The sequence below is a fragment of the Amaranthus tricolor genome, chromosome 3, assembly GCF_026212465.1.
Source record: "Amaranthus tricolor cultivar Red isolate AtriRed21 chromosome 3, ASM2621246v1, whole genome shotgun sequence".
Taxonomy (NCBI): domain Eukaryota; kingdom Viridiplantae; phylum Streptophyta; class Magnoliopsida; order Caryophyllales; family Amaranthaceae; genus Amaranthus; species Amaranthus tricolor.
Window position 1 is genome coordinate 2,791,130 of NC_080049.1, and position 26,376 is coordinate 2,817,505.

At 34.1% G+C, this 26,376-nt stretch overlaps 3 protein-coding genes and 1 long non-coding RNA gene across 4 annotated transcripts; 1 reads left to right on the forward strand and 3 right to left on the reverse strand.

Moving 5' to 3' along the window:
• Positions 1-1,130: 1,130 nt before the first annotated feature.
• Positions 1,131-4,837, reverse strand: LOC130808115 (uncharacterized). Its single transcript, XR_009040700.1, has 3 exons — positions 4,387-4,837; positions 3,654-3,720; positions 1,131-2,930 (listed from the first exon to the last, which is right to left on the reverse strand). It is a non-coding gene; the product is annotated as an uncharacterized LOC130808115 (long non-coding RNA).
• Positions 4,838-7,313: 2,476 nt separating this feature from the next.
• Positions 7,314-10,741, forward strand: LOC130808118 (small ubiquitin-related modifier 2). The gene is made up of 3 exons (XM_057673575.1): positions 7,314-7,564; positions 10,097-10,246; positions 10,375-10,741. Exons 1-3 carry the CDS (start codon positions 7,493-7,495, stop codon positions 10,438-10,440), a joined length of 288 nt encoding a protein of 95 aa, XP_057529558.1. The 5' UTR covers positions 7,314-7,492; the 3' UTR covers positions 10,441-10,741.
• An 859-nt stretch (positions 10,742-11,600) lies between these two features.
• On the reverse strand, positions 11,601-16,696 carry LOC130808116 (ATP synthase subunit O, mitochondrial-like). The gene is made up of 6 exons (XM_057673572.1): positions 16,452-16,696; positions 16,185-16,226; positions 14,021-14,264; positions 12,354-12,466; positions 12,142-12,228; positions 11,601-12,027 (listed from the first exon to the last, which is right to left on the reverse strand). Exons 1-6 carry the CDS (start codon positions 16,572-16,574, stop codon positions 11,908-11,910), a joined length of 729 nt encoding a protein of 242 aa, XP_057529555.1. The 5' UTR covers positions 16,575-16,696; the 3' UTR covers positions 11,601-11,907.
• Positions 16,697-17,161: 465 nt separating this feature from the next.
• On the reverse strand, positions 17,162-23,306 carry LOC130808117 (ATP synthase subunit O, mitochondrial-like). The gene is made up of 6 exons (XM_057673573.1): positions 23,051-23,306; positions 22,611-22,652; positions 19,525-19,768; positions 17,947-18,059; positions 17,726-17,812; positions 17,162-17,609 (listed from the first exon to the last, which is right to left on the reverse strand). Exons 1-6 carry the CDS (start codon positions 23,171-23,173, stop codon positions 17,490-17,492), a joined length of 729 nt encoding a protein of 242 aa, XP_057529556.1. The 5' UTR covers positions 23,174-23,306; the 3' UTR covers positions 17,162-17,489.
• Between the last annotated feature and the right edge of the window lie 3,070 nt (positions 23,307-26,376).

Below are 26,376 nucleotides of genomic sequence, written 5' to 3' on the forward strand. Positions count from 1 at the left end.
CAGAGTCTATTATATTCGTAGAAATGTGGAGCATAGAACGGATACCTCAAACCAAACTGTCCTTACCTTGAAGTGTAAGCGGGGCTGTTCATGGAGACTTAGGGCTACGTTCGATTCAAATTTATCTTGTTGGCGTATTGTTACGTATAAGGGTAAGTACGGATCTTGTGTTTTGGGTAGTGACACTGTTTCGGCTGGACACATTCACTTGACATTTTCTGTCATTAACAATGTCATTAGAAATTGTGTTGCTAAAGACCCATCCATTAAGGTATTTGTCGTATGGCAGATGGTTAAAGATCGTTTTGGGGTGGATGTGAATTATAAGCGAGCGTGGTGTGCTAAGCAACAAGCCTTGTTGTCCATATACGGGACTTGGGAAGGTTCTTACTCACTCCTTCCACGCTTTTTAGAAGCTTTGCAACATTCCAACTCGAGCTTAGAACTTGAGTGGTTTTTTAAGGAGGACAATGACACGGGTGTATATGTGCGACCTAATATTAGGACCTTCCAACGTGTCTTTTGGGCCATTAAACCTGGCATTGAAGGCTTCAATCATTGTAAACCTCTTATCGCCATTGACGGCACACACTTGTATGGTAAGTATCGTCATACCTTATTGACTGCCATTGCCCAAGATGGTGATAAGGGAATCTTTTCATTGGTGTTTGCCTTGGTAAAGAAGGAGTGCATAGGTGCATGGTCTTGGTTCATGGCTTGTATTCGTCAGCATGTCACACAGAGAATGGGTTTATGCGTTATTTCTAATAGACACGCGGATATTTTAGCAACCATGGAAGAGCCGGAGTAACAACCACCTAATGCCTATCATAGGTTTTGCTTACATCATTTGCTTAGCAATTTTAATCGTGCTATGAGTAATGTTCAGCTGAAGAGGTTGTTTGGTAGAACTGCTGAGCAAAGACAACAAGTTAAGGTAATGCATGGCTTAAAGGCAAAACGAGAGGAAATTTTTTGGATTGATAACGTGGATGAGATGTCTAAGTGGTCATTGTGTCATGATCGAGGTCATTCGTATGGCGTTACTAACACGAACTTAGCTGAAGTTTTCAACTATGTGATGAAGGGTGTACGTTTCTTACCTTTGACAACACTTGTTGAATTCACCTCCTATCGGTAAATGATTATTTTGTTCAAAGATGTGAACATGCTAGTGCATGATTACTTGGAGGACACATGTACACAGCGCATGCCATCACGATTATCAATAGAAACACCGAGAAGGCAAATTTCCATGACATAATCGCTTTTGATTATAGAAGAGGTGTATTCGAAAATAAGACTGGGAGGGAAAATAGAGGATCGTCTAAGGGGGGTAAGATTCAACATGTGGACTTGAATCAAATGAAGTGCACATGTAACAAACTTGAGATATACCACCTACCTTGTTCACATGTACTTGCTGTTTGCATCAAACGACACCTTTCGTATGAGCGGTTTGTGGATTCGTGCTATACTTCTCAAAGTTATGCAAGTACATATGAACATTACTTTATGCCATTGATCGATAAGAGGTCATGGCTTTAATACACGGGCTTTGAACTTAGACGTGATCCCGATCAAATTCGTGGTAAAGGGAGGCCTAAGTCTAAGAGAATTGCCAATGAAATGGATGAGGGAAAAAAGAAACGAAATAATTGTCGTTGTGTGGGAGTGAAGGTCACAACACTAGAACCTGTAACTCCAGGGAATATACTGTATATATTATACTAGTATGATACTCTATAACATATATAATAATGTTAAACTTACCACACAAATGTATGATACATAATAGTAATATTAACTAAAGTTATTGCACACACAGTAGTAAAGGAGATGGATCCAGCAGCTCCAAGACCCTAGTGTATTAACTATGCAGCAGGAGCACAAGAGAACTCCTTTTTGGGATGCCCAGGTTAGGTGTACGATAGTAATGATTTGCGTTTTACTAATGATAACATACAAGTGACTAATTTATATGTCTATATTCATAGGTGTCCGATACAGACACGTTAGGCACTAGGCATCCAGATTCCGTTCCGTGGGTGATCGATGAAAGGATCATCCCGTACCTGGAGCTTACGAGGTTGTATGACTTTCACCTCATTGCATACGGCAGAGTTGACCATGCTATTATCACAGCACTGGTTGAGAGATGGCGTCAGGAGACGCACACATTTCATCTTCCTCTAGGTGAGGCTACCATCACACTGCTTGATGTAGCCTTACTAACACGGCTTCCCATTGAGGGACATGCCGTGTGTACAGCAAGACGCCAACTATCAAGCTAGCGTGACATGGTGCACCGCATATTGGGAGAGCACCCTCCAGCAGAAGTGATCAGGGGGAGCGCTTTGCACTGCACATGGCTGGTTCAGACCTTCTCGCATCTCCTCGAAGATATTTGATAGTTGTCTTGTTTGCCGATAAAACAAACAATCAAATACAGCTCCTATATTTGACTTTACTTGACGACCCCTGGGAGCGCATCGCCGAGTATAGTTGGGGCTCCGCAGCCCTAGGATACTTGTACAGGAGGCTATGTGGTGCTGCCCATAAGAACATCAAGGAGATTGCAGGGTGTAACAACCCGACTTACCGTTGACTGAGTAAATAGGGTCATCACGGGGTTCATTTCCCAAGAAACTTAAAACACACTTCCAAAACTTGAGCAAAAGGGTCACCAGCTCTTTAACGTAACTAACTCAGCTAATTCTCAAACCAAACGTCTAATCTAAACACAAGGTAAACAAACAAATCACTTTAAGTCCAATATAACAACCACACAACCAAGTCTAATATACATTTATCCAAAAACCTAATACAAAACTACAAAATTTCCCATGCTCAGCTCAATATGACATCCTTGGCACTCTAATCAACATCGCTAACCCATCGTTCTAGGTCGGTTCCGATCTGTAATCAAACTAAAATTTGAAAACGACAGAGGATCAGATTAAACTGAATGATAAGTAACAATCCAAAACAATAAAACACAGTAATTCAAAACAAAGTTTAAAAAGCAACATCAGTTTCCTAGATCTATGTGCGCACAAGGAGTTTAGTTGAGAGGAACATCCATAGCTCTAAGGCTATGTCACTCTCGGTTGAGGCTAGTCAATATTTGAATAACAATTCACCTCAAAACAGGGGAATAGGAGACAATGTCTCACCACTCCGTCAATGACCAGCAGTGGCGGACCCAGGAATTTCAAATTGGGGGGTCAAAATTTCGGATATCGGTTGTGGCGACGGAAAGGCGAGGGCAAAAAATCGTCGCCAAATGGAAAAGCAAATTAGCGACGAATTAGCGACGGGAATATGGTCGCAAATCCATCGCTACAAGCTTTTTTTTTTCAATTTTTTTTTAAAATGTTTAGCGACGGGAATATGGTCGCTACAGTAATTTTTTTTTTTTTTAAAAGCTCATTTATTTTTTCCAGATTGGGGGTCCACTGCCCCCCCTTGCCCCTAGCTGGGTCCGCCCCTGATGACCAGCTCGTAAGGCCGATCCATTGACCATATCAATATCAGCATAATCATTCATAAACACATTTATCTCAACAATATAAATTTCACAAACTTTAATAAAACATTTTCAAAAACTGTAGTCTGGCCAAACCCTTTTTTAAGAGACTGCTACTACTCACCGATAATGTCGCTTCAAGGTAACGAATCTAGCTAACAACTAGAAGGGTTCTTCGATGATATCGTCTCCTGGAGCAAACAAGATCACAACATCACTAGAAAGTGTTTGATACTACTATACTAACATATAACTTATTACATCTCCCGCTAAAAGTATGATTTAACCAAGTCTCTATTTTAGACTTTCAAACCATTGAAATTGTTCATATGCTAACTTAGTTCAATTCATACGTAGTAAAGACTTTATAATCCAATAATCTATAATTATCCACATTCTCATAAGATTACCCAACAATCATCATTCTCTTTATATTTCTATTTAAACACAAAATTGTTCATTTATACCCAAATCAATAATTCTCAAAAGAAATAGTCCAAACAAGAATATGACATTACCTATTATTTTATCAATGGCAAAAAAAATTTCCTCAACAAACTCGTAATATCAATAACCATCAATTTGATATCAAATAACCCGAAATTCATCTTCTTTAACAGGACGGCTATATACACTTAATCTCTAAGTAAAGTAATTCATCTTATGTAGAAATAAATCTTGAGGTGAAGAAGGTAATAAAAAAAATACTTAAGAAAGAAGGATGTTTATGTATAACTATATATGAAAACAAAAGATAAAGAATCAAGCATAATTTGTTAGGAAAACAAGGAAAATAAAATATATATAGAAAAAGAAATATGAATACAAAGATAATAACAAAAGAAGGTCACTAGTACCTTTAGAAACTGCTGCCAAGTACCAAAAATTATGAAAACCAAATCTTACATGCTTCTTAAAGGAAATCAGGGAATGGAAAAAGTGCTAGGTTGCATGCGTTTCACAATACAGAAGGCTGGCAGCCTTCTTCTCTCGACCGTAAGGTGGTGTAGGCGCTGCTTGTTCAACGTCTCAGGCAGAAAGGTGTTGTAGGGTAGGCTTTCGGGGACAAAGGGTTGTACAAGGTTATTGTTGCTTGATTGAGAGCCAAGAACCGAGCAAAACTGGTTCTGGGTGAGATTCGAAATTTAACAGCTAAATGGGGAGAAGGTTGCTCATGTTATTGAAGAAATTCAGCAATAAATCAGCCATTTTCAGAAGAAATGGCGTGAGGAGGAAGACAGGTAGGGTTCTTGCGGTTTGATTTGGTTCAACAATAAGGAAATGGAATTGTTTGGGCTGTGTCGAAATGGAAAAGGCAATTTAAAGGTTTTTAAAACGCAAAATTTTCATTAATAATGAAAGAAGGAAGGAGAAAATAAATAAATAACTAAATAAAATAAAATAAAATAAAATAAATTATTCCCAAACCAAAAAATAGCTCTCACTCTATTATTATTATTATTATTATTATTTTGATTCTCATTCTAAATTATTAATTTCTCAAATGTTACACATGGCCACTAGTCATATTACACGTAATAACAATTATATTTAATTCTAATCCGCATTTGGTGAATTACATACTAATTACATTTGCAATCTTCAGCTGTGGGCGTGGGAGCATATTCTTATCGGCCAACCTTACAGAACCGTTGGTCGTGGTGATACTGCTCCTTCGCAACAACCCCCACCAGATGCTGCATATGGTTCAAGGTGGAATTTTGCACGTCGGACGCGCAAGCACACTGGGACCGGTCTCGGATTCTACTAAGATCAGTTAGACCTGTTGCGATCCAACCAGGTAAATATTCAGTACTCATTAACATTACTGCAATTTAATTAACACATCATTTACATTTTCATAACATGTATTTTAGTTTTTGTGGGACCCATACCCTATGGAAGCCTACGCAGCTGTTCCAGAGCACTCAGGGATTCAATCAGGTGCGTGGAGGGCATCTGTGCCACTCATATGCTTCGACATTGTCGAAGTACATCTACCAGAGCGCGTACTGCACCAATATGGGTTGGTACAGGGCATTCCACCGCCTTGCGACACTGAACCCGAGCTGCATCTGATTTCGCGCAAGAAATCAGGGTACGACGAACTGGATGGAGATCAGTTGGCGCCACATCGCTCGTTGGGATCGTAGACTTGAGCTGTTGGCCCAAGGTGCGCCGATCGATGTTCATGGCGCACCTACTACACCGAACTACATGTCGTGGTTCCTCTCCATCACTCGCCGATGGATGACACCACGTGGCATCATCGCAGCATCACATTATGCACCTCCTGCGCCTACGATGACCCAATTTGTAAGTCTTCATTTGCATTTAAATGATTAAGTTGTCGATTACATAATATAATATTACATTAACTAAATATTAATTGCAGGCACAAGGTGCGGCAGCAGTGATGCGGTACAGCCACGAGGAGCCGGTGAGGGAGATTGCGCAAAGCATGCTCGTCGGCACGCAGTTCCAGCACTTCATACCGGAAGTCGCTGCAAAGTCCTCACCGGCTACCGCCCACATGCACGTCTCATCTCCTACTTATGACTATCATTTGGAGGGGATAAACCTTTCATACCCCGTTGACGTTGCGGGGACCTCGCAGATTGGGTCATCGCAACCATCACAGTAGTAGTCCCCTTCACCGCCAGAGCGACACTCGAACGCCTCTTACTACCGTAGGAGGCGTAGGAGACCAACTCAATTGGATAGGGTAGATGAGGGTTATGAGCGTTAGCGTTTCGTTTTTGTGTATTTGGATTGAGTATATATATATATATATATATATATATATATATATATATATATATATATATATATATATATATATATATATATGTTTATTTAGTTGTATATTTCAAACATTTGTATATATTTAGTTGTATATATATATGTTTATTTACTTTATCATAGCCTCCAAGCTTTGACTTACGAATGTTCGGAGTTTTGGCGATGAATCATCCCGCCTGAAACATACGTTGGCTTGTAATTACTTATTCTAATGTCTTTAATGCAAATACAACAAATAACAACTCAATAATTAGGAAAAAAAAAAAGTAAGTTCATACATATATAATGCACATAAAATCTAAATAATAAATCAATTAATAAGTTCATAAATGATATTTCTAATACCAACATCAATATTTCTAATAATATATAGTGAAAGGTGAATTCAACTAATTCAATATGCTCATCAACAACAATACTTCAAAAAACAACATAAAGCTATGAAAACAATTAAACATTACCTTGAATAGTTATGATGATTAAGAAGAGTCTTGATTTAAGAACTAGTAACCTACATTTGAGAAAATAACCAAATTTCATTAAAAAACACTAAAAAACTATATATATACTAAAAAAAACGCATAAAAGTTTACATTTGTGCAAGTTAGAGTATTCTAGACTAATTTTAGAGTGTCAAATTGAAAGAGGAATGCAAAAATTGATGGATTGAACTAAGATTAATAGTGGTTTTAGAAGGAAAATGTCGAGTAATAAGGTAGGGTTTTGAGAATTGGGGAAAATGGGAAGGAAGGAAGCTGATTTGTGTATTTGTGGAGCATGTTGTTCGCAGTTACTACAGGTCAAAAAAAGCCAAAGTGCTGCGAACAGCTATTTTGCCTTTTTTAACTTACCCCTAACCTTAGATTAAGAACTTTACACTTACTTTCGAAATAAAGTTAAAATTTATACTATTTTGTTTATTGTTGTTAAAGTTTGTCTTATATATATCAAATTCCCCTTAAAAGGAGAGTACACGGATAATATCCAACAGAATTTAAAAAGTCAAAAAAGATAAAGTATATAAAAATAGAATTCAGAAAAGGGTTTAAGTGGGAAAATTGTTTATAGCGAAAGATAAAAACTCTGCGTGAGACGTAAGCTCCATCCTGCATAGTATAATTTTTAGTGAGAGAAAATATAGACAGAGAAGCAGCCTCAGAGATGTCTGCAACTCAAGATGACGAGAAGAAGCCTGGTGATCAATCACACATAAATCTCAAGGTCAAGGGTCAGGTATTTCGTTTTTTCTAGATTATTAGGGTTTTGTTTCGCGATTTTGTAGCGTTTTTCCTTTTTTTTTTTTTTTTTTTTCTTTCTGATTTTTGTAGTTTGTTTTTTTGTCCTTTCGATGTTTGAATCTGGCATATTGAAAGTACGATTAAATTAGGGTTTATATTGTTATTATTTGTATTTTCCCAAAATTATACAAATTTTTTGTTTTCTGTGACGTTGTGTTTTTAAAATTATTATATTCTTCTTTTGGCATGTAAATCTGGTTAACTGAAAGTAAGATAAAAAGATTTGGGTTTTAATTGTTATATTTTGTATTTTCTCAAACATTATAGAAAAAACCTAGAAAAAGTTTTTTATTCTTTGTCTGATGACACTAATTTCAATTGTTTGCTTACTGAATGGTATAATTATGTATGAAATTTTATTCATAAGATGGAAATTTATTTTTTTTGAAACTTACAGGTTGTGAAATGGTAATTTGAGTTGTTGAGGTTTGTTTGGTAATACTGAATTGACGTTATATGTTTCTTTTGTCAAATGTGACCCGACCCGAAAATATGTTTCTTTTTTAGGTTTACTGAACCGACATTATCTGAACCGAAGTTGTGCTCGAACCCGAACTGCGATCGATTTTTATAACCGTTAACCGAGATTACCCGAACCTAATAATGACCGACCCGAATCATGCTAAAAACCGAACTCGATCCGGCTAAATCTACTTAAACCGAACGAATTTTTAATCTAAATGCTGTAAACCTGAACCAATTTTTAACATAGAGATATGATCGACTCATATTCAATCATCTCAATAGTTAATCTAATAAAGCAATAGAAATTTTAATAAATTAAATTTTATACATACATGGTTTCAAATATTTAGAGTTAATAATCAATGGTCAATGTTTATTTAACTATTTTTAATCAAATTAGATGAAAAATGATAAAATTTTAATTTTGATTTACAGTCAAACAAGTAAAAGTAACAAATTAATAATCACTAACTGATTTGCATTTTAACTATTTTGCTTTAACTAAAGGGAATCTTATCGTCAATTAAAAATGTGTAACAACTTAATTTGATATTGACTCGATCAATATTAATTAGTAATTTATAGCAGAATTCTATTGGAAAATAATATCCGAACTCGATCTGTACCTGGTAAAACCGAACCAATTATTAACCGATGACAGTCCGAGATCGATTTGACTACTCGACAAGAACTTCAACCGATACCAAACCGATAGCTCAAATAACTGATCTTCAACCGAAACGTGACTAACCGACCTGACTCGAGTGTGACCCACCGTAACACGCATCCGAAAAATAACCAATTTGAAATACAACCAAACCGAATGACACACGTCCAAAACCGACCCGATTACCCGAATGAACACCTCTAGTTTGAACTGAGAAATTATGTTTTGGTAAGTCTTATAGGCTGTGATTGGAAATCCGAATGAACTTTTGTTTGTCTAGACTGCTTTGTTATTGAATATGGTAATGCTTATATGAAGTTGTTTGGGCTGTTATGTTGGACGTGGCTTTGTTAGTTTGTTGTCATAGCCTTTCCTTTTGTGCTGTAATAATGATGAATTTACGGAAGAGCATAGACCAGGAGTATGGTGTCATGTTTTATGTCTGTTTATGTGTAAACCTTTTGAAAATAGAAAAGTTAAGCTCAAAGAGAAATAAATAATCCAAAGGAATAATATGGTATCATATTTTTTGTCCATTTTATGTATAAATGGCTTTGTAAGAATGTTCAGTAGCAAAGTTGTGTTCTTAAAGAAAACGGATGTGGAGTATGGTGTAGTTGTATTAAGGTTATATAGCAAAGCTGAGCTCTTAAAGAATACGGATGAGGTGTATGGTGTAGTACCTATGTCCATGTTTATGTGTCGAAGGTTATATATTAGAAGGAAGATCCAATTCTTAAGTGAGTTTGAATAGGAAGACTTATAAGAAAAAAGTGTAGTATTTGTTGAAAAGCTGGTTATTAAAGTGTGATAGTAAGGTTTAGGGTAGGAACATAGATGAGGTTACAGTGTGCTAATTATGTGTCAAATTTGTCATTATTTTGTAAAATCTTGTAAAAAACACAAGAATTATTGTAGTATGAAGTTTTTTGTTGGTGTCAGTTGTATTGGTCCTATCTTTTCAACTTTTTTAGGGGTGGGTGTTGGATCAGTTGAATAGAGATGTTTTTGAAAGCTGTGCGCACTATGCTTGTTGTTTGGATAGTAATGTATTTATAGTAGAAACCTATTGGAGTATGGAGATTTTTTCCTTCTGTAATTTAGCTTGAAGGATGAAAATAATTTGGTTGTGAATCCTGCTGTCCTTAATCATATCTCACAATTCACGTGGTAATTTTCAATTGTTCTTTTCTCATTTGCTGCACTGACGATTTATGTGTTTGAGCTCAATTGTATTAGCATAATACAACCTCCACTCATGTGTTTTCTTCATTTCATTATACCAATCAAGAAGTGTTTCAGTTTTTCATCGTGTTTGTGTTTGGTCTGTTGTAGGATGGCAATGAGGTGTTCTTCCGTATTAAGAGGTCTACCCAATTGAAGAAACTTATGAATGCTTATTGTGACCGACAGTCTGTGGAATTCAACTCTATTGCTTTCTTATTTGATGGGCGTAGACTTCGGGCAGAGCAAACCCCTGATGAGGTGTGTCTATCCTCTCTTGTATGATCCCCAACAAAATTCATTATTTGTTTATTGAATATAATAACTTTCTTTTGTTTTTGTCTCTGCTTCCACATCTTACATCTTGTGATTGATTTGTTTTGCAACAGTTGGAAATGGAGGATGGTGATGAAATAGATGCTATGCTTCATCAGACTGGAGGTAGTATGGTCTAGATCTTGCTGTTCCTCAATATAAAGAAATTTTAGGTTATTTTCAGAGATTGGTTTTGTTTAAAACCATGTCTACATCTACTCTATTTTAACTTAATATGTCTAGTATCAATGTTTGCTCGTCTGAGCTCTGTTTGCGTTGTCCCCAAGCGCAGCGTATCCTTATTTTACTTCGAAACTACTGTGTTTTTATGTATATTCCAATTATCGCGTGGTTTGAACATGTTTTTTTTCTGGTCTATTGAAAATATTCTGGGATATAAAAATGTTACTGTGCTCGGAATTATTCTTGTTGATGATTTAAGCTCTGCCTTGAGCTTCATAACTTAGGGAATTGGGGGCAACTGGACTATATTTCATTTTTGTTGGCCTTTGGGAGGCTGAAAGGGTGCGCCACTGATACATTTGGTACCTTGAAACTGAAGCAAATGTAATGCTTTCCATGTCTATTTTGTACTCCAATTTTGCTTCATGGCTTTTGCTTGGTAAACCAAGAAAAAAGGAGCTAAAAATTATTTTGTGGTGATAGTGGGACAAATGACTTGATGAGAAAAAAAATAATTGTATGGATGAGAAATGAAAATAGAACATGGGTTATGGTTAAAAATAGAAATATGACAAATTTAGTGAGATGGACTAAGAACAAAAGCAAAAAAAAATTCATGGACACGAGAGTACTACGATACTTTACAACTATTGTTTTGCCTTGGATAATATTTCTTTATTTTTTACTCTAATTGCATTATTTTCTTAGTTTGATTTTTATTTTCATTATAAATATTTACTCTCAATAAACCTTCGGTTTGCTTGTAATCCTCTATTACCAACCAAAAATTTGGTAAAATTTGAATGACAAAGAGAGTACTTCTTTAAGTACTATGTTCTACTTTGAAGAGTATATCGTCCATGGTGATGAAGATGAAAAGTCTATTTCCATGCTGTACTTTGTCCCTTATGGTCATGATGATGAAGAGATACCAATCTTCGATGATGATGATGAAAAGCCTATTTATATTTAGTTGTATGTTACATTTGCAATTAAAGATCAATCAAAATAATCTTTGGTAGTTTTATCATTAACATGAATAAAATGGTGAAGCAACTATACAGCGGCTAATGGAATGTGAAAAAGGCCCAAGGAATTTCTAAATAAACGATTATGAAACAGATTACAAAGCATCCCAAAACTTTCATAATAACTAATGTCAGAAACATGAAGCTTCACACAATGCATTCACCAATTCAAATGCAGCATAAAGAGAAGAATCACAAATGTATATTTAATAAATCTTCAAATTCTTTTATTTCGGGCATAAGATCATGTCAGGAGAAACATCGAAAGTATGCCTCAAAAATCTTGGGCCAAGAGGTACAACAATGAACTTTCCATCTTATACGGCACCACTGCGCACTAAAACGAAAAAAACTCCAAAAATTCGCATCGCAAAAAACAAATCTTTCACCGAACGCTTAAACGTTGACGGGTTCTCGAAGAAACCTCTCCATTTGCTTAGCCCTGGTCTTGATAGACATATCGAACACTTTCTGACCAAATTCAACCACTAGACCACCAAGAATGCTAGGGTCAATCTGAAATAACCGCAAAAATTCTATTAGATTGGTTATAAAGACACATGCACAGCCTTAAGTCTGTAAACAACAAAACAACGGGGTCAAGGCATGTGGGAAGAAAATTAAACGTGCCTTCTGCTCAAGCTTGACTGTCATCCCCTCCCCAAGTATCTCCTGTAAAGCCTCCTTCAGCTCTTTCTCTTCAGCAGGAGGAAGGGGCTGCGAACAAAATACATCAACAAGGAATACAAGTCATATAAGCAACAAACATCCAATACGACTGTACTAATAATGAGTAAAATTATACTAGACTAAAACATGGATATTGGATACAAAAAACATACAATGACAGTTGTTACAGTTGCTTTCATCTCTCCCCTGTGCGCCATAGTCAATTCTGAGAATTTCTTTGTAATGCCGTCTAAATACCTTAACCTTCCATTCTCAGCCATGATTACTAAATGAACAGGAAACACATCAACATGAAAACTAAGAAAAGATTTACTTCCATGAAACACTTCATTATCAAATAATATCACATAAACAGCTCCATATATATGATTCAGCTAGAATAAGGAATGCCACAAGCCAAAGGGTTTGGGAAATATTAATAGCACGAAGCCTATTCCACAGTGAATGCTTCTTGTCTCGTATTTAAATAGAAGCCTGGCAGAAGCACCTTTTGCCTGATGGTAAAGCAATTGCAGCTATGAAAACCATACACATAATATTTTATCCAAACAAATAACAAATTACATAATTTGGCAAAGAGGTGCATGGATTCATCATAGAATTTACCAGCTCTTACAAGCTGAATCAAAAACAGTAATCTGAGGCCCTGAGCCAAAATCTATGTACAAGCTTAGTTTATGTTTTCTTTCGAAATGGAAAATGAGATACAAGTATACAACTATACAAAACCATTGTTATTTAAGGCAAAATATAATAACTCAATATTTACCTACTTAACATTGAAAAAGCCGTTGGAAAATCATTTTCCTTTAATGATAAATTAGGTGAATGAAGCATACAAATGTTTTGGTAAGTTAAAGTAAGACCTTGTTTAGTTCACCTTAATCATTAAAAATCAGTTTCAACCAGCAACAGTCAGTTACAATTAAGTAAAAATAAGTTGTAATCGGTAAAAATCAGTGTTAATTAGTAATACTCGGTAATAGTTTATAACTAGACTAGTTATAACAAATAAAAATCAATTTAAATAATTTTAATCAATAAATCAATTACAATCAGTAAAAATCAGATTTGATCAGTGTAAAAATAAATTTTAATCGATAAAAATTAGTTGAACTAACAGGGCCTAAAAAGTCCGATAAAGTTTTGATAACCGGCTACCCAATTTCCAGTTAACAATAAGCACAGACAAGTACTAACTTCCAAATTCCGATAGTAAGATTAGAGAATTTCAGATACAAAGAACAATCTAGGTTTTGGTTTTTTGTTCGGACCAACAATGAACCAACTCTTTCATGATCAGCTCATATGGCACAACCAAAATTCAGACATGATAGCACAAAAATGTAAAATTTGAGACATCATACAATCAGAAATTTACGAGCATCAAGTATTTTGGGAATGTTATGCACCTGCCACTAGCCCACTACTACCATACGATGAAACCAACTCTTTGTTCGTCCTAGAATAATTTTGAAACCATTGGACTTTGCTTTTTAACTACGTATCATAAACTAGATCAAAAATCAACAGATACAAGCATAAAACAATCATTGGCAACTGTAATGGTCACCTGTAGACTCTATAGACACACATAACATTAAATGTGCACATGTGAGCAGACTGCAGTTTTCAGGAACACCTGACTGTTTACAACATATAGATTATAGACTGCAATTAATCATACAATCAAACATTAAGAACTCAAACAGTAGGACATGAGAAGATAGGTGAAGAAGAGCATATATCAATACATGAACAAGCAGAAAGATGGTCAAAACTAGAACCAAACAACATGCGCAAAGTAAAAGAAACATACACAATAAGTTCCTTGTGACATCAGAGAATTTTGCCTGAGCACATATGTCCTCTATAGCCTTTTTCCTTACATCTGCAGGGACTGTGGGGTCCCTTGTGAACTGAGAAAATGTTGGAGATTTTTTGGTAGCCTCAACAAGGTCAAAAAGCTCAGCCTCCACCTTCTCGAATGCATTAGCTTTGGTGGCAGCAAGGTATAAAGCAGATGCGTAATTGCCAAAAGCTCCAAACAGAGCAATAGGAACCTGACACATCAGCGAAGACCACCCAAAAGAAAGTCTATAAGTAAAGCATGGAATTAGTTAATAACCTTATAAGCTTCTATATAATAGCCTCATTCATGGAAGCATGAAGCATATCAAACACATCAATATCATAGCTTTCAGAACCTTTATTCTGAATGATAAAATACATTAATACTAAGAATCAACAAACGTGGAAAAACCCAGCACCCACATGGTCTAGGGCTCCAAGCCCCTATAAAAATAATTAATTATCAAAGAACGGTTTTTCAACTTCTACCCAGTAAAGTGTTGATGGGAAATTGGATTCAAATTTCAAAATAAGTAATAAAGAAGATCAAGAGAATCAACCACAGTAATTACACAGGAAATCAAGATGAACTCTCTCATCACATGTACACCTCAATTTCTAAACTCAAAGGTTGAATAATCGAACAGGCACTGAACGGGCTTAATGCATTAGCACTTCAGAAAAGATTCACAAGGCTCAACCCTGCTTCACCATCAACTGGCTATGGTCGGCCTGTTGCCAGTTTTGCATTTAATTAATATGTGTAGAGCTTTGGATCGCAAACTACAGCTTTGTAGGCTTATGCAAGAAAGGATTGCACCTAGCAAGTTCCCCCATATTTAGAAAATTGACACAATACACGCAAAATGCATTTGACAGAGAAAATACATTTTCATGTTTTACATGTAGGCATTGCAATACAAAGATCAAACTCATTTAATTTCCACTTGTCCTCGATTATTTATTATTACGCCAGAAAAATAGGCTATTGATGAAAAAAGATGAACTAAAATGAGAACGCTCCTTAAACTCCTTGAGGCTCCAATACTCCTAGCTGTTGGTGTTTGGATTATTCCACTGAAAACAGCTATCACACATGCTTTTGTAACAGTCACATAATTTACTTTAGAGGCCAGAAAATAAAAACGACAACAAACAAAACCATAACTTTTCAACTATAATTAGGACAAAGTTTTGCAACTATCAAGAAATCAAAACCTCAAACTAAGAAGTCAACTTTTCAAATTAAACCAAAGGCCGATGATATTGCTTGGTCAAAAAATAACATTAAAACTTATCAAGTCCCATGCATACACTAGAAATCAACCTGGAACAATAACTTGTAAGCCCTATAGAAAAAAGAAAACCAGGAGAGTAAAAAGGAACGCGGACTTTTATAGTTTAAACTCAACCTTGAAGGCTAAATGGTCAATTTGAGGAATCAAAAAGTGATAGCTCGAACAGTACTTCTACGCAATTATATAACAACTCGAGCAATTACACCAAATAATCATAAGCCATCTCCTCCCTTCCCTCTCATCTGTTACATTTCACTTTTAGCAACGCTGTCAATTCTGCACTGGAATTGTTTTTTAGGGAAAGAACATACCAAGGGATGCGCTACAGGAATAATTTACCCCTTCTCCCCAACCAAGACCTCTAAACGTTCAAATTTTTAACTCTTCATTTCATCCCCTTTTACAATCTGTCAATCTAGAAAAGGCCCAAAGGAAATGATTACCGACTATATATAATATTTATATGATACCTAACCACAAAAGCTTGCAAATGAGATAGAACTCCACTCAATAGCTGGTTGAAAATTAACACGCACAAATCAACCATATAAACAGTTACAAACTGATCCTAGAATATTTTACACTATCCATCACCAATAAAATCAAAAAGGTACAACCACAACTCCACAAGCCTAAAATAAAAGCCCACATCAATCCAAATTACCACCTATATGTGAAAGCTCTATTACATAGATTCATAAATTACTACTGCTAATCAGAAATTCCACTAAAAAAACAGAACATAGGAGTATACCAGTAAAAACAATCAAAGTAGTGAAGCATCTAAAACACACAAATAAACATTTAAACATAATTAAAACAAAATGATTTTACCTTTATCTTGTCCGATTTAGCAGGAGCAGTAGCATAGTCTCTCTACAAAATTGAATTAATAAAATTTCATAAATGAGTAACCAATAATTCATAAAGTAAATTGATTTTCGCGATAAATAAACAAATTAACGCAATAGAAATCAACGAAAAAAAATTAAAATATAAATGTAAGATAGAAGTATTCAAAAATACGGCATAAATCAATGCCGCATAATATAAACAGCAGATGAAACGGAAAAAATGAGCTTAAATCGCATAAAATGGTACCTCAGCAGAGATGAAATTAGGGTTAATCTTTTGGAGAGTAGATCTTCCAGAGGATAGAGAATCAGATGCTAAAACTTTCTGAAAAAGAGGGAGGCTTGCTCTGATTCGTTGATTCATAGCCATTTTTGCAAGATTGTTCAATGAATTCAACGAAGACTGAGAGAAATGGTTAAGATGGAGGATGAATAGAAGCAGAAACAAAGGTTTTTTTCGTCGAGGAAGTTGTGTTTGGTTTGTTAATTGGGCAAGTCTGATATTGGCTTAGCCCACCAAGGTCAAGGGCAAATTTGTCACTTTGACTTCAAACCGTATCACCGTGAGATGTACCGTACAAGCAGCTTAAAGTTAAAATTACTTGAAAATTCACTAGATAAAAACAGCTTTTTTTCATTACTGAAAAAATCTTAAAATTAGATTAGTCCATATTAAGTCGTCTTACCGTGAAACGGTCTTAATTAAGAATTTGTCTTACTTTTTTTATTACTTGTTAGGTTTATTATTTAAGTCGATTGTTAACCCGTTAATAATTCGTAAAATTAATTGTTGATTATTATAATCTTCTTAAAAGCCAATTACCAAATAAATTTATTATTTGATGTTACCAACAAGCCAAAAAATTTAGAATCAACTAAAAAAGTGATGTCAATCACCCTTTAAATAGCTCTTTCTTTTCTATTTAGAACAAATAAATATTTGAGAAAAACGAGATTAATTATAATGACTGTGTACCACATCTCATGATACAGAGCATCACAAAACTTTCATCATTATTAATATGAGAAACATGAAACTTCACACAATTCATTTACCTATTCAAATGCAGCATAAAAGAGCAGAATTACATATGTATATACATGATAAATCTTCAAATTCTTTTATTTTGGGCATAAGATCATTTCAGGTGAAACATCGAAAGTATGCTTCAAAAATCTTGGGCCAAGAGGTACAACAATGAACTTTCCGTCTTATAAGGCACCATTGCGCAGTAAAACGAAAGAAACTCTACGCTTTGCAAAAAATAAATCTTCCATCGAATACTCAAACGTTGACGGGTTCTCGCAGGAACCTCTCCATTTGCTTAGCCCTGGTCTTGATAGACATATCGAATACTTTCTGCCCAAATTCAACTACTAGACCACCAAGAATGCTAGGGTCAATCTGAAATAAATGAAAAAATTCAATATTAGATTGGTTGTAGAAGGCAGATGCACAGGCTTAGTCCGTAAACAACAAAACAACAAGGACAAGACACGAGGACAGAAAATTAGACGTGCCTTCTGCTCAAGCTTGACTGTCATTCCCTCCCCAAGTATTTCCTGTAGAGCCTCCTTCAGCTCTTTCTCTTCAGCAGGAGGAAGGGGCTGCCAACAAAATACATCGATAAAAAATACAAGTCACATAAGGAACAATTCAACAAACATCCAATACGACTGTAGAAAAACTAAAAACGAGTAAAACTATACGAGAACAAGGAAATTGGATACAAAAAACATACAATGACAGTTGTTACAGTTGCTTTCATCTCTCCCCTGTGCGCCATAGTCAATTCTGAGAATTTCTTTGTAATACCGTCTAAATACCTTAACCTTCCATTCTCAGCCATGATTACTAAATGAACAGGAAACACATCAACATGAATACCAAAAAAATATACTTCTCGGAAACACTTCATTATCAGTATCACATAAACAGCTCCATTTATATGATTCAGCTATAATAAGGAATGCCACAAGCCAAGGGCTTGGGAAACATTAATAGCAAGAAGCCTACTCCACAATAGAGGTAGAGATGGTAAAGCGAGTGCAGCGATGAAAACCATACAAATATAAAACTTAACCCAAACAAATAACAAATTACATAATTTGGCAAAGAGATGCATGGATTCATCATACAATTTACCAGCTATTACAAGCTCAATCAAAAACAGTAATCTGAACCAAAATCTTTCTACAAGCTTAGCTTATGTTTTTTCCAAAATGGGAAATGAGATACAACTATAAAAGTATACAACTCTCCAATACCATTGCCATTTATAGGAAAAAATACCAACACAAACTTACCTACTAAACAGTGAAAATGCCGCTGGAAAATCTTTATCCTTCAAAGATAAATTTTAGGTAAATGAAGCATACATAAGTTTTGGTATGTTAAGGTAAGACCTTGTTCAGTTCACCTTAAAATATAAGTAAACAGACAGAAAAATCAGTTACGATAAGTGAAAATAGTTGTAATTAGTAAAAATCAGTTTTAATCGGTAAAACTCAGTTATAGTTTACAACTAATTAGTTATAACAAATAAAAATCAGTTTCAATCAATAAAAATCGATTTCAAAAGTATAAATCTGTTGAACTAAAGAGGGCCCAAGTCCAATAAAGTTTTGATAGGCGGCTACTCAATTCCACTTAACAATAAGCACAGACAAGTGCCAAATTCCCGATCCCAATAGTAAGATTAGAGACATTCAGAAATAAAGAACAATCTAGGTTTTGGTTTTTGTTCCGACGAACAACGAACCATAGCTTTCATGATTTACTCATAAGGTACAACCAAAATTCAGCAATGATAGCACAGAAATGTTAAATTTGAGACATCATACAATCATAAATTATAGAACATGGAGTATTTTGGGAATATTATGCACCTGCCACTTGCCCACTACTACCATATGATGAAACCAACACTTTGTTGGTCCTATAATTTTAAAACCACTAGCCTCGCATTGCAACTATGTATCCTAAACTTAGTTTGATGAAACGACCAGAAAAGATGCCATAAGCTAAAACAAATATCAATAGACACGAGCATAAAACATTGACACTGTAATGGTCACCTGTAGAGTATAGACACAAATAACAGAAAATGTGCACACATGAGCAGATTGCATTACAGGAACACCTGCCTTTTTACAGCATATAGATTATAGACTGCAATTAATCATACAATCAACCATTAAAAACTCAAACAGTAGGACATTAGAAGATAGCTGAAGAAGGGCACATATCAATACATGAACAAGCAGAAAGACAATCAAAACAAGAAGCAAACAACATACGCTAAGTAAAAGAAACATACACAATAAGTTCCTTGTGACATCAGAGAATTTTGCCTGAGCGCATATGTCCTCTATAGCCTTTTTCCTTACATCTGCAGGGACTGTGGGGTCCCTTGTGAACTGAGAAAATGTTGGAGATTTTTTGGTAGCCTCAACAAGGTCAAAAAGCTCAGCCTCCACCTTCTCGAATGCATTAGCTTTGGTGGCAGCAAGGTACAAAGCAGATGCGTAATTGCCAAAAGCTCCAAACAGAGCAATAGGAACCTGACATATCAGCGAAGACCACCCAAAAGAAAGTCTATAAGTAAAGCATGGAATTAGATAATAACCTTATAAGCTTCTATATAATAGCCTTCATTCATGGAAGTATGAAGCATATGAAACACATCAATATCATAGCTTTCAGAACCTTTATTCTGATTGCTATAATACATTAGTACTAAGAATCAGCAAACTAGAAAAAACTCTCCAATTACAAGCCAACACCCACATGGTCTAGGCTCCAAGCCCCAATTAAAATTATTAATTATTAAAGAAGGGTTTTCCATCTTCTACACAGTAAGGTGTTGATGGGAAATTGGATTCAAATTTTAAAACCATAAAGAAGATCGAGAACATCAATTACAGTAATTACACAGAAAATCAGGATGAATTCTCCCATCACAAGTAAACCTAAATTTAAAAATTCAAAGGTTGAAATAATCAAAGAGGCACTAAATGGGCTTAATGTGTCAGCACTTCAGAAAAGATTCACAAGGCGGCTTTACCATCAATTGGCTATTTTTCGGCTTGTTGCCAGTTTGGCATTTGATTAAGATGTGTAGCGCTTTGGATCACAAAACTACAGCTTTGTAAGCTTATGCAAGAAAGGATTGCACCTAGCAAGTTCCCCCATATCGAGAAAATTGACACAATACACGCAAAATGCATTTGATTGAGAAAATACATTTTCATGTTTTACATGTTGCCATTTCAATACAAAGATCCAACACATTTTATTTCCACCTGTCCTGGATTATTTATTTTTGAGCCAGAAAAATGGACTTGCAAAAAAAAAATCAACTACATAGGGAAGGCTCCTTAAACTACTTGCGGTTCCAATTCTCTTAACCGTTGATGTCTAGATTAATCCATTGGAAACAGCTATCACACAATGCTTTTATAACAGTATTATAGGTTACTTTACAGGCCAGAAAATAAATACTTAAAACAAAAAAAACCATAGCTTTTTAAACAACAATTTTTTGCAACTAGCAAGAAATCAGAACCTCAAGCTAAGATGTCAACGTATCAAATTAAACCAAAGCCAATGATATTGCTTGGTCAAAAGATAACATTAAATCTTATCAAGTGTCATGCATACACAAGAAATGAACCTGGAACAATAAACTGTAAGCCCAAAAGAGAAAAGATAACCAGGAGACGATGCGGACTTTTAAAGATTAAACTAACCTTAATGGCTAAATGGTCAATTTGAGAAATTAAAAAGTGATGGCTCCAACAGTACTTCTACGCAATAATATAAAAACTCGAGCAATTACACCAAATAAACATGAAGTCATGAAGTTGAAGAAACCAATCTAAGATCTCATAATTCAACTGCCAATAATTCCTCATTCCTCTATCACTTCTTTTGAGACCTTTCCAAGCCTTAATTTCTAACATGCAAGAGGGTAAAATTTACAGGGGAAATAATTCCAAGAGTACTTATTAGGGGAGGTCAATAATTTTTTTCTCATCAAAGGGGTGATTTTTGACTTTATTCAAGAAGTAATAATCATAAGCCATCTTCTCCCTCCCCACTCCTCCGTTACATATCACTTTTAGCAGCGCCACCACTTCTGCACAGGAAATTCTTTTTGTTAGGGGAGGAACTTACCAACAGGTGCAATAGGGGAATAAATGTCCAAATTTTTAACTCTTCATTTCATCCCCTTTCACAATCTGTCAGTCTAGAAAAGGCCTAAGGGACATGATTATATAGGAAATAAGGGTCCTAATATCAAGAGTAACTACTAAAATATAAATAGGATATAATATGGAGATTAATACATTCGATTATATTAGGTGGTCATAGTGTTTTGCTAGAAACCAACTTTGATCTGTATATTAATTAGATTAGTATACTGCTATTATAATCGGGTCCTATAAAATCACACATATAAGATACCAATTGGATAAAACAGTACCAATTGCATAAAATGCTCTTTGGGCTATTTAGTATAGGAATTATTAGCATGAATTGATGATATGTTTTAACTGGGAATTAAAACACAAAATCAATTCATTTACATTATTACATATAAATGCTATATGTAACCATCAAATGGGTATGTGAAGAGGTGTCGCATTTGTATATAAATAGATGCATTTTACTCATTATTTTCATAAGCTTGTGTGCTATTCCTCTCGATCTTTCTCCACCTTAAAAGTAATAAGATTGTTAGTATTTCTTATTCCGTACTAGCATATGTGGTGATCCAATTAGTGCTTGTGGACCAATACAAGAGGAAAGACACTTGACGTTCTAATCTCATTTGGTGATATTATATATCCTGTCGTACTACGTGGAATTCACACATCGAGAGTATGATTCTTATACATACTTTATATATATATATATATATATATATATATACACACACACGAGATCCTGTTTTAGATGTATAAATATGTTTCTTGAAATTCCGCTTAACACGCCTAAGTTCCTACAGATTACAGACGACATATAGTATTTATATGATGCGTAACCGCTAAAGCTTTCTAATGAGTTAGAACTCTAGTCAATTGATGGTTAATAAGTAACGCGCGCAAATCACCATATAAACATCAAACAGTTAAATTGATCTTAAAATATTTCATACTATCGATCGTCAATAACATCAAAAAGGCACAACCACAAGCCTAAAATCACAGCCCACATAAATCCAAATTACCACCTACATATGAAACTTCTAATACATAGATTCATTAATCACCAATGCTAATCAGAAATTCCTGTGAAAAAACGGAACATAGGAGTATACCAGTAAAAACAATCAGGCTAGTGGAGCAACTAAAGCACACAAATAAACATTCAAACGTAATTAAAACAAAATGATTTTACCTTTATTTTGTCCGTCTTAGCAGGAGCAGTAGCATAGTTTCTCTACAAAATTAAATCAATAAAATTTCGAAAATGAGTAACCAATCATACATAAATTAAATAGATTTTCGCGATTAATAAACTAATTAATGCAATAGAAATCAAAATTTAAATTTGAAAAGAAGTATTCAATAATCTATCATAACTTAATGTAGCAAAACTTAAACAGCTGCATAGTTTCTCTACATTATAAAATTAAATTTCAGAAAATGAGTAGCCTATAACGCATAAAGTAATAGATATCCTCTAAGAATAAACAAATCAACGAAAAAAATTGAAATATAAATTTAAGATATAAGTATTAAAAGTACAACATAAATCAATGCTGCATAATATACAGCTAACGAAACAGAAAAAATGAGCGATTTCAAAAAAAAAAGAAGTATCGCAGAAAATGGTACCTCAGCGATGATGAAATTAGGGTTACTCTTTTGGAGAGTAGATCTTCCACAGGATAGAGAATCAGCTGCTAAAACTTTCTGAAAAAGAGGTACGCTTGCTCTTATTCGTTGATTCATAGCCATTTTCGCAAGATTGTTCAATAAATTTGACAAAGACTTAGAGAAATGGTAAAGATCAAGGATGGATGGATGGAAGCTGAAACAAAGGTATTTTTTTCGTCGAGGAAGATGTTTGGTTTGTTGAATGGGCAATTCTGGTATTGGCTATTTGGCTTAGCCCACCAAGGTCGAGGGTAAAATTGTCACTTTGAATTTTGGCAAATAACGTTGAGTAGTTGATTATTGATTGTTGGTTGTTTTGGTTGAATGGTTTAATCATTTGGCAACACTTACATTTGTTAAGTCATTTATACAAGTCAAACGTTTGCCCGTTAATTATAAGTTTTTTAATTATTGGTTGTTGATTATTATTTTACTAAGAAATTCAGATTTGATTTTTAAAGTTAATTAAAAACAATGTTCATTGGCCACGAAATTTGATATGGGAGTCTCTTAGTAACCAAGCACCAATATGACATCATTATGATAATTTTGATGGAGATGGCTACAAATGAGTTGAGAGTCGCCTTACTCCTAATGACCATTGTCCTTAAATACTATTAAAAGCGTTCAGAATCATCTTGAAGTTTATCTATACTTGTTGTATGGTCAAATTAGTTAGAGGGATCTCTTAAGACATAAATCTAAAATAGGGTTATATATCATCTTTGCCACACATTTAAGGAGGTCCAAAGTTAGTCTTTACAAAGCAATACATTCTCGTGTAGGGGTTTTAAATTTCTCTTTTATTGGATAACGCTAGTATTTTTACATGAATATGGACGGATCGAGAGAGAAAGTAAAGGGTCTTAGCAAGGATATTAATAAATGGAAGAAACCATTATTTGGCAAGGATGATATTAGTTATTGGGAGGGGGTAGAGGAAATGTTGTTAGGGGAAACTTTTCACATAGACAAATCCAAAAGGGATGAAGTGGTGAAGTACAAAATTATTACATAAACAAATCTAGAAGGGAAGAGATGAAGTACATGTTGAATGAAGATGAATTAGAATGGGTGGTGGAAGGAGTAGATGATGAGGATATCGTTTACATTAAGGTTATTGAAGCATCAAAAACATTTGGATATTGAAGCATAACGTTGACATCAATCTTATAGGGAAGAATCTATACAAGACCCAATTTTATCATTAGACAAATAAGCAAAAGGAAGAGGGAATGACTATTTTACAACCAAATCATTACTTATAAATTAGTTGCCACCAAATCATACACTTTGTAAAAAAAATTTAATTAGTGTATTTAATGTAATATAATCTTTTTGAAATCTTACCTTTTAATACTTGAAATCATAATAAATTTAATAAAATCCTTTTGAATGTCACTCAATTACATTTTAACCTATTAATATGCTCCATTCAACAAAGTTCTATAAAGTCGTCATTTAGATTTTTTTTTTTCAATTCTTTTGTTATACCGTATGATGTAATAAAATCTTTTTAATGCCATACAATTACATTTTAACTTGTAAAAATGTTCATTTGACAAAACTCTATAAAATCAACATTTGGAAATTTTCAGTTCTTTTATTATATTGTAAGTTTAAGCTTAATTAGCTTAAAACAAATTCTTGAAAAAGACGGTATTTTTTAAAGATGTCTTTAATTAGGCTGACCTGATATTTAAAAAGTACTCTTAAATATTAAAAAAATTACAAATAAAGTGCTCTTCAAATCATGACAATTTATATTTTCATGGCTACTCTCTTTCTTCTTCCTCTATAGCTTTTCTCGTTCTTCTCCTTCAAGCCATTTATGACTATCTTTCACTTTCTCCAATTGAATTTCACCTTTAAAATCACAAACAAATTTTAAATTATGATTCTTTTATGATTGAGATTTGGTTGAGTAGAGTTAAGACTGAGAATAAATTTAAGTTTAAATGTTTTTGGCGTACGTTTACTTTAACTATAACTTCCTCTATTTGTGGTTGTATCGCAGGCATTTGAACTAGCTAAGTAGGTGTATATCTAATGTAAAGTAGGAGTTTTAGTATGCGATGTAGATATTTATGATGTATAAAGTAGAGATTTTAGTATGTGTAGCAGGTGTTTGTGATATGTGAAGTCAAAGTTTTTAGGATGTAAAATAGATGGTTTTGATATTTAAAGCAGTGAGTGTTTTATCTTTATAGTAGGAGTTTTCTATTTCTTTATTTTGCAAGATAATAAGTAGACATTTAACTACTTAGTTTTATAATATAAAGTATGAGTTTTAAGATCTAAAAACAGATATTTTAAAGGTAACAAAGTAGGTACTTTAAGATAAATAAATAGGTGTTTAAAGATACAAGGTTTCATTGTATTTTATCATATGAATCATTAAATACCACTTTTATTGATAAAACATCTACTATAAACCATTATAATACCTACTTGTACATGTAATAATAACTACCTACATACTACGAATCATTATAATAACTACTACTTTCAAAAACAACTATCATGACTCATTAAAATACCAACTTCCACTGATAATCATACATACTGTGTTTATGATATATAAAGCATGGGTTTTTTCAGTATGTGTAATAGGTGTGTGTAATATGTTAAGTAGGGGTTTTTAATATGTAAAGTAGATATTTTTGCTATACGACGTAGCTGATTATGATATGTAAAGCAGGAATTTTTGATATATGAAGTAGGAATTTTTGATATATGAAGTTGGATTTTTTAATATCATAAGTAAGCGCTTATGATATGAAAAGTAGATGTTTATAATATGTGAAGTGGGATTTTTTAATATATAAAGTTGGAGTGTTTAATAGTCAAGTAGGCCTTTATAGTATGAAAAGTAAGTGTTTATAGATTATGAAGTAGGATATTTAAAATCGGTTTTTAGGATATTGAAAAGGTGTCTAGAATATGTGTAGTAGGAGCTTTATGGTATATATTGTAGGGGTTTATAGTATGTTGTAGGGGTTATGGTATGTCAAGTAGAATTTTTTGTTATATAAAGTACGTCATTAAGCTAACTACATTATTATCTTCTTCAGCATTGATATTTTTTTATCATCAACTTCAATCATCAATTTATTATACATGTATATTTATTTTTATTGTGTTTGAATCTAATTTGAGATTAAAAATTTTTCAAATTCAAAAATTAATTCTTTCTTTCCTTTTTTGTTTTTGAATTTAGAGATATTAGAGGAGGTTGTTTTACAATAAGTGGAGAAATAGTTTTTTTAAGAGTAAGAAGTTTA

Bases quoted from the DNA above. Each gene is read 5' to 3' on its own strand.
- LOC130808118 (XM_057673575.1), top strand. From the start codon at position 7,493: ATGTCTGCAACTCAAGATGACGAGAAGAAGCCTGGTGATCAATCACAC. The intron at 7,565-10,096 runs GTATTTCGTTTT...GGTCTGTTGTAG, and splicing joins ATCTCAAGGTCAAGGGTCAG to GATGGCAATGAGGTGTTCTT. The intron at 10,247-10,374 runs GTGTGTCTATCC...GTTTTGCAACAG, and splicing joins CAGAGCAAACCCCTGATGAG to TTGGAAATGGAGGATGGTGA.
- LOC130808117 (XM_057673573.1), bottom strand. From the start codon at position 23,173: ATGGCTATGAATCAACGAATAAGAGCAAGCGTACCTCTTTTTCAGAAA. The intron at 22,653-23,050 runs GTACCATTTTCT...TTAATTTTGTAG, and splicing joins CTAATTTCATCATCGCTGAG to AGAAACTATGCTACTGCTCC. The intron at 18,060-19,524 runs GTATGTTTCTTT...CTGTTCATTTAG, and splicing joins TGTCACAAGGAACTTATTGT to TAATCATGGCTGAGAATGGA.
- LOC130808116 (XM_057673572.1), bottom strand. From the start codon at position 16,574: ATGGCTATGAATCAACGAATCAGAGCAAGCCTCCCTCTTTTTCAGAAA. The intron at 12,467-14,020 runs GTATGTTTCTTT...CTGTTCATTTAG, and splicing joins TGTCACAAGGAACTTATTGT to TAATCATGGCTGAGAATGGA. The intron at 12,028-12,141 runs GCACGTTTAATT...CGGTTATTTCAG, and splicing joins CAGTCAAGCTTGAGCAGAAG to ATTGACCCTAGCATTCTTGG.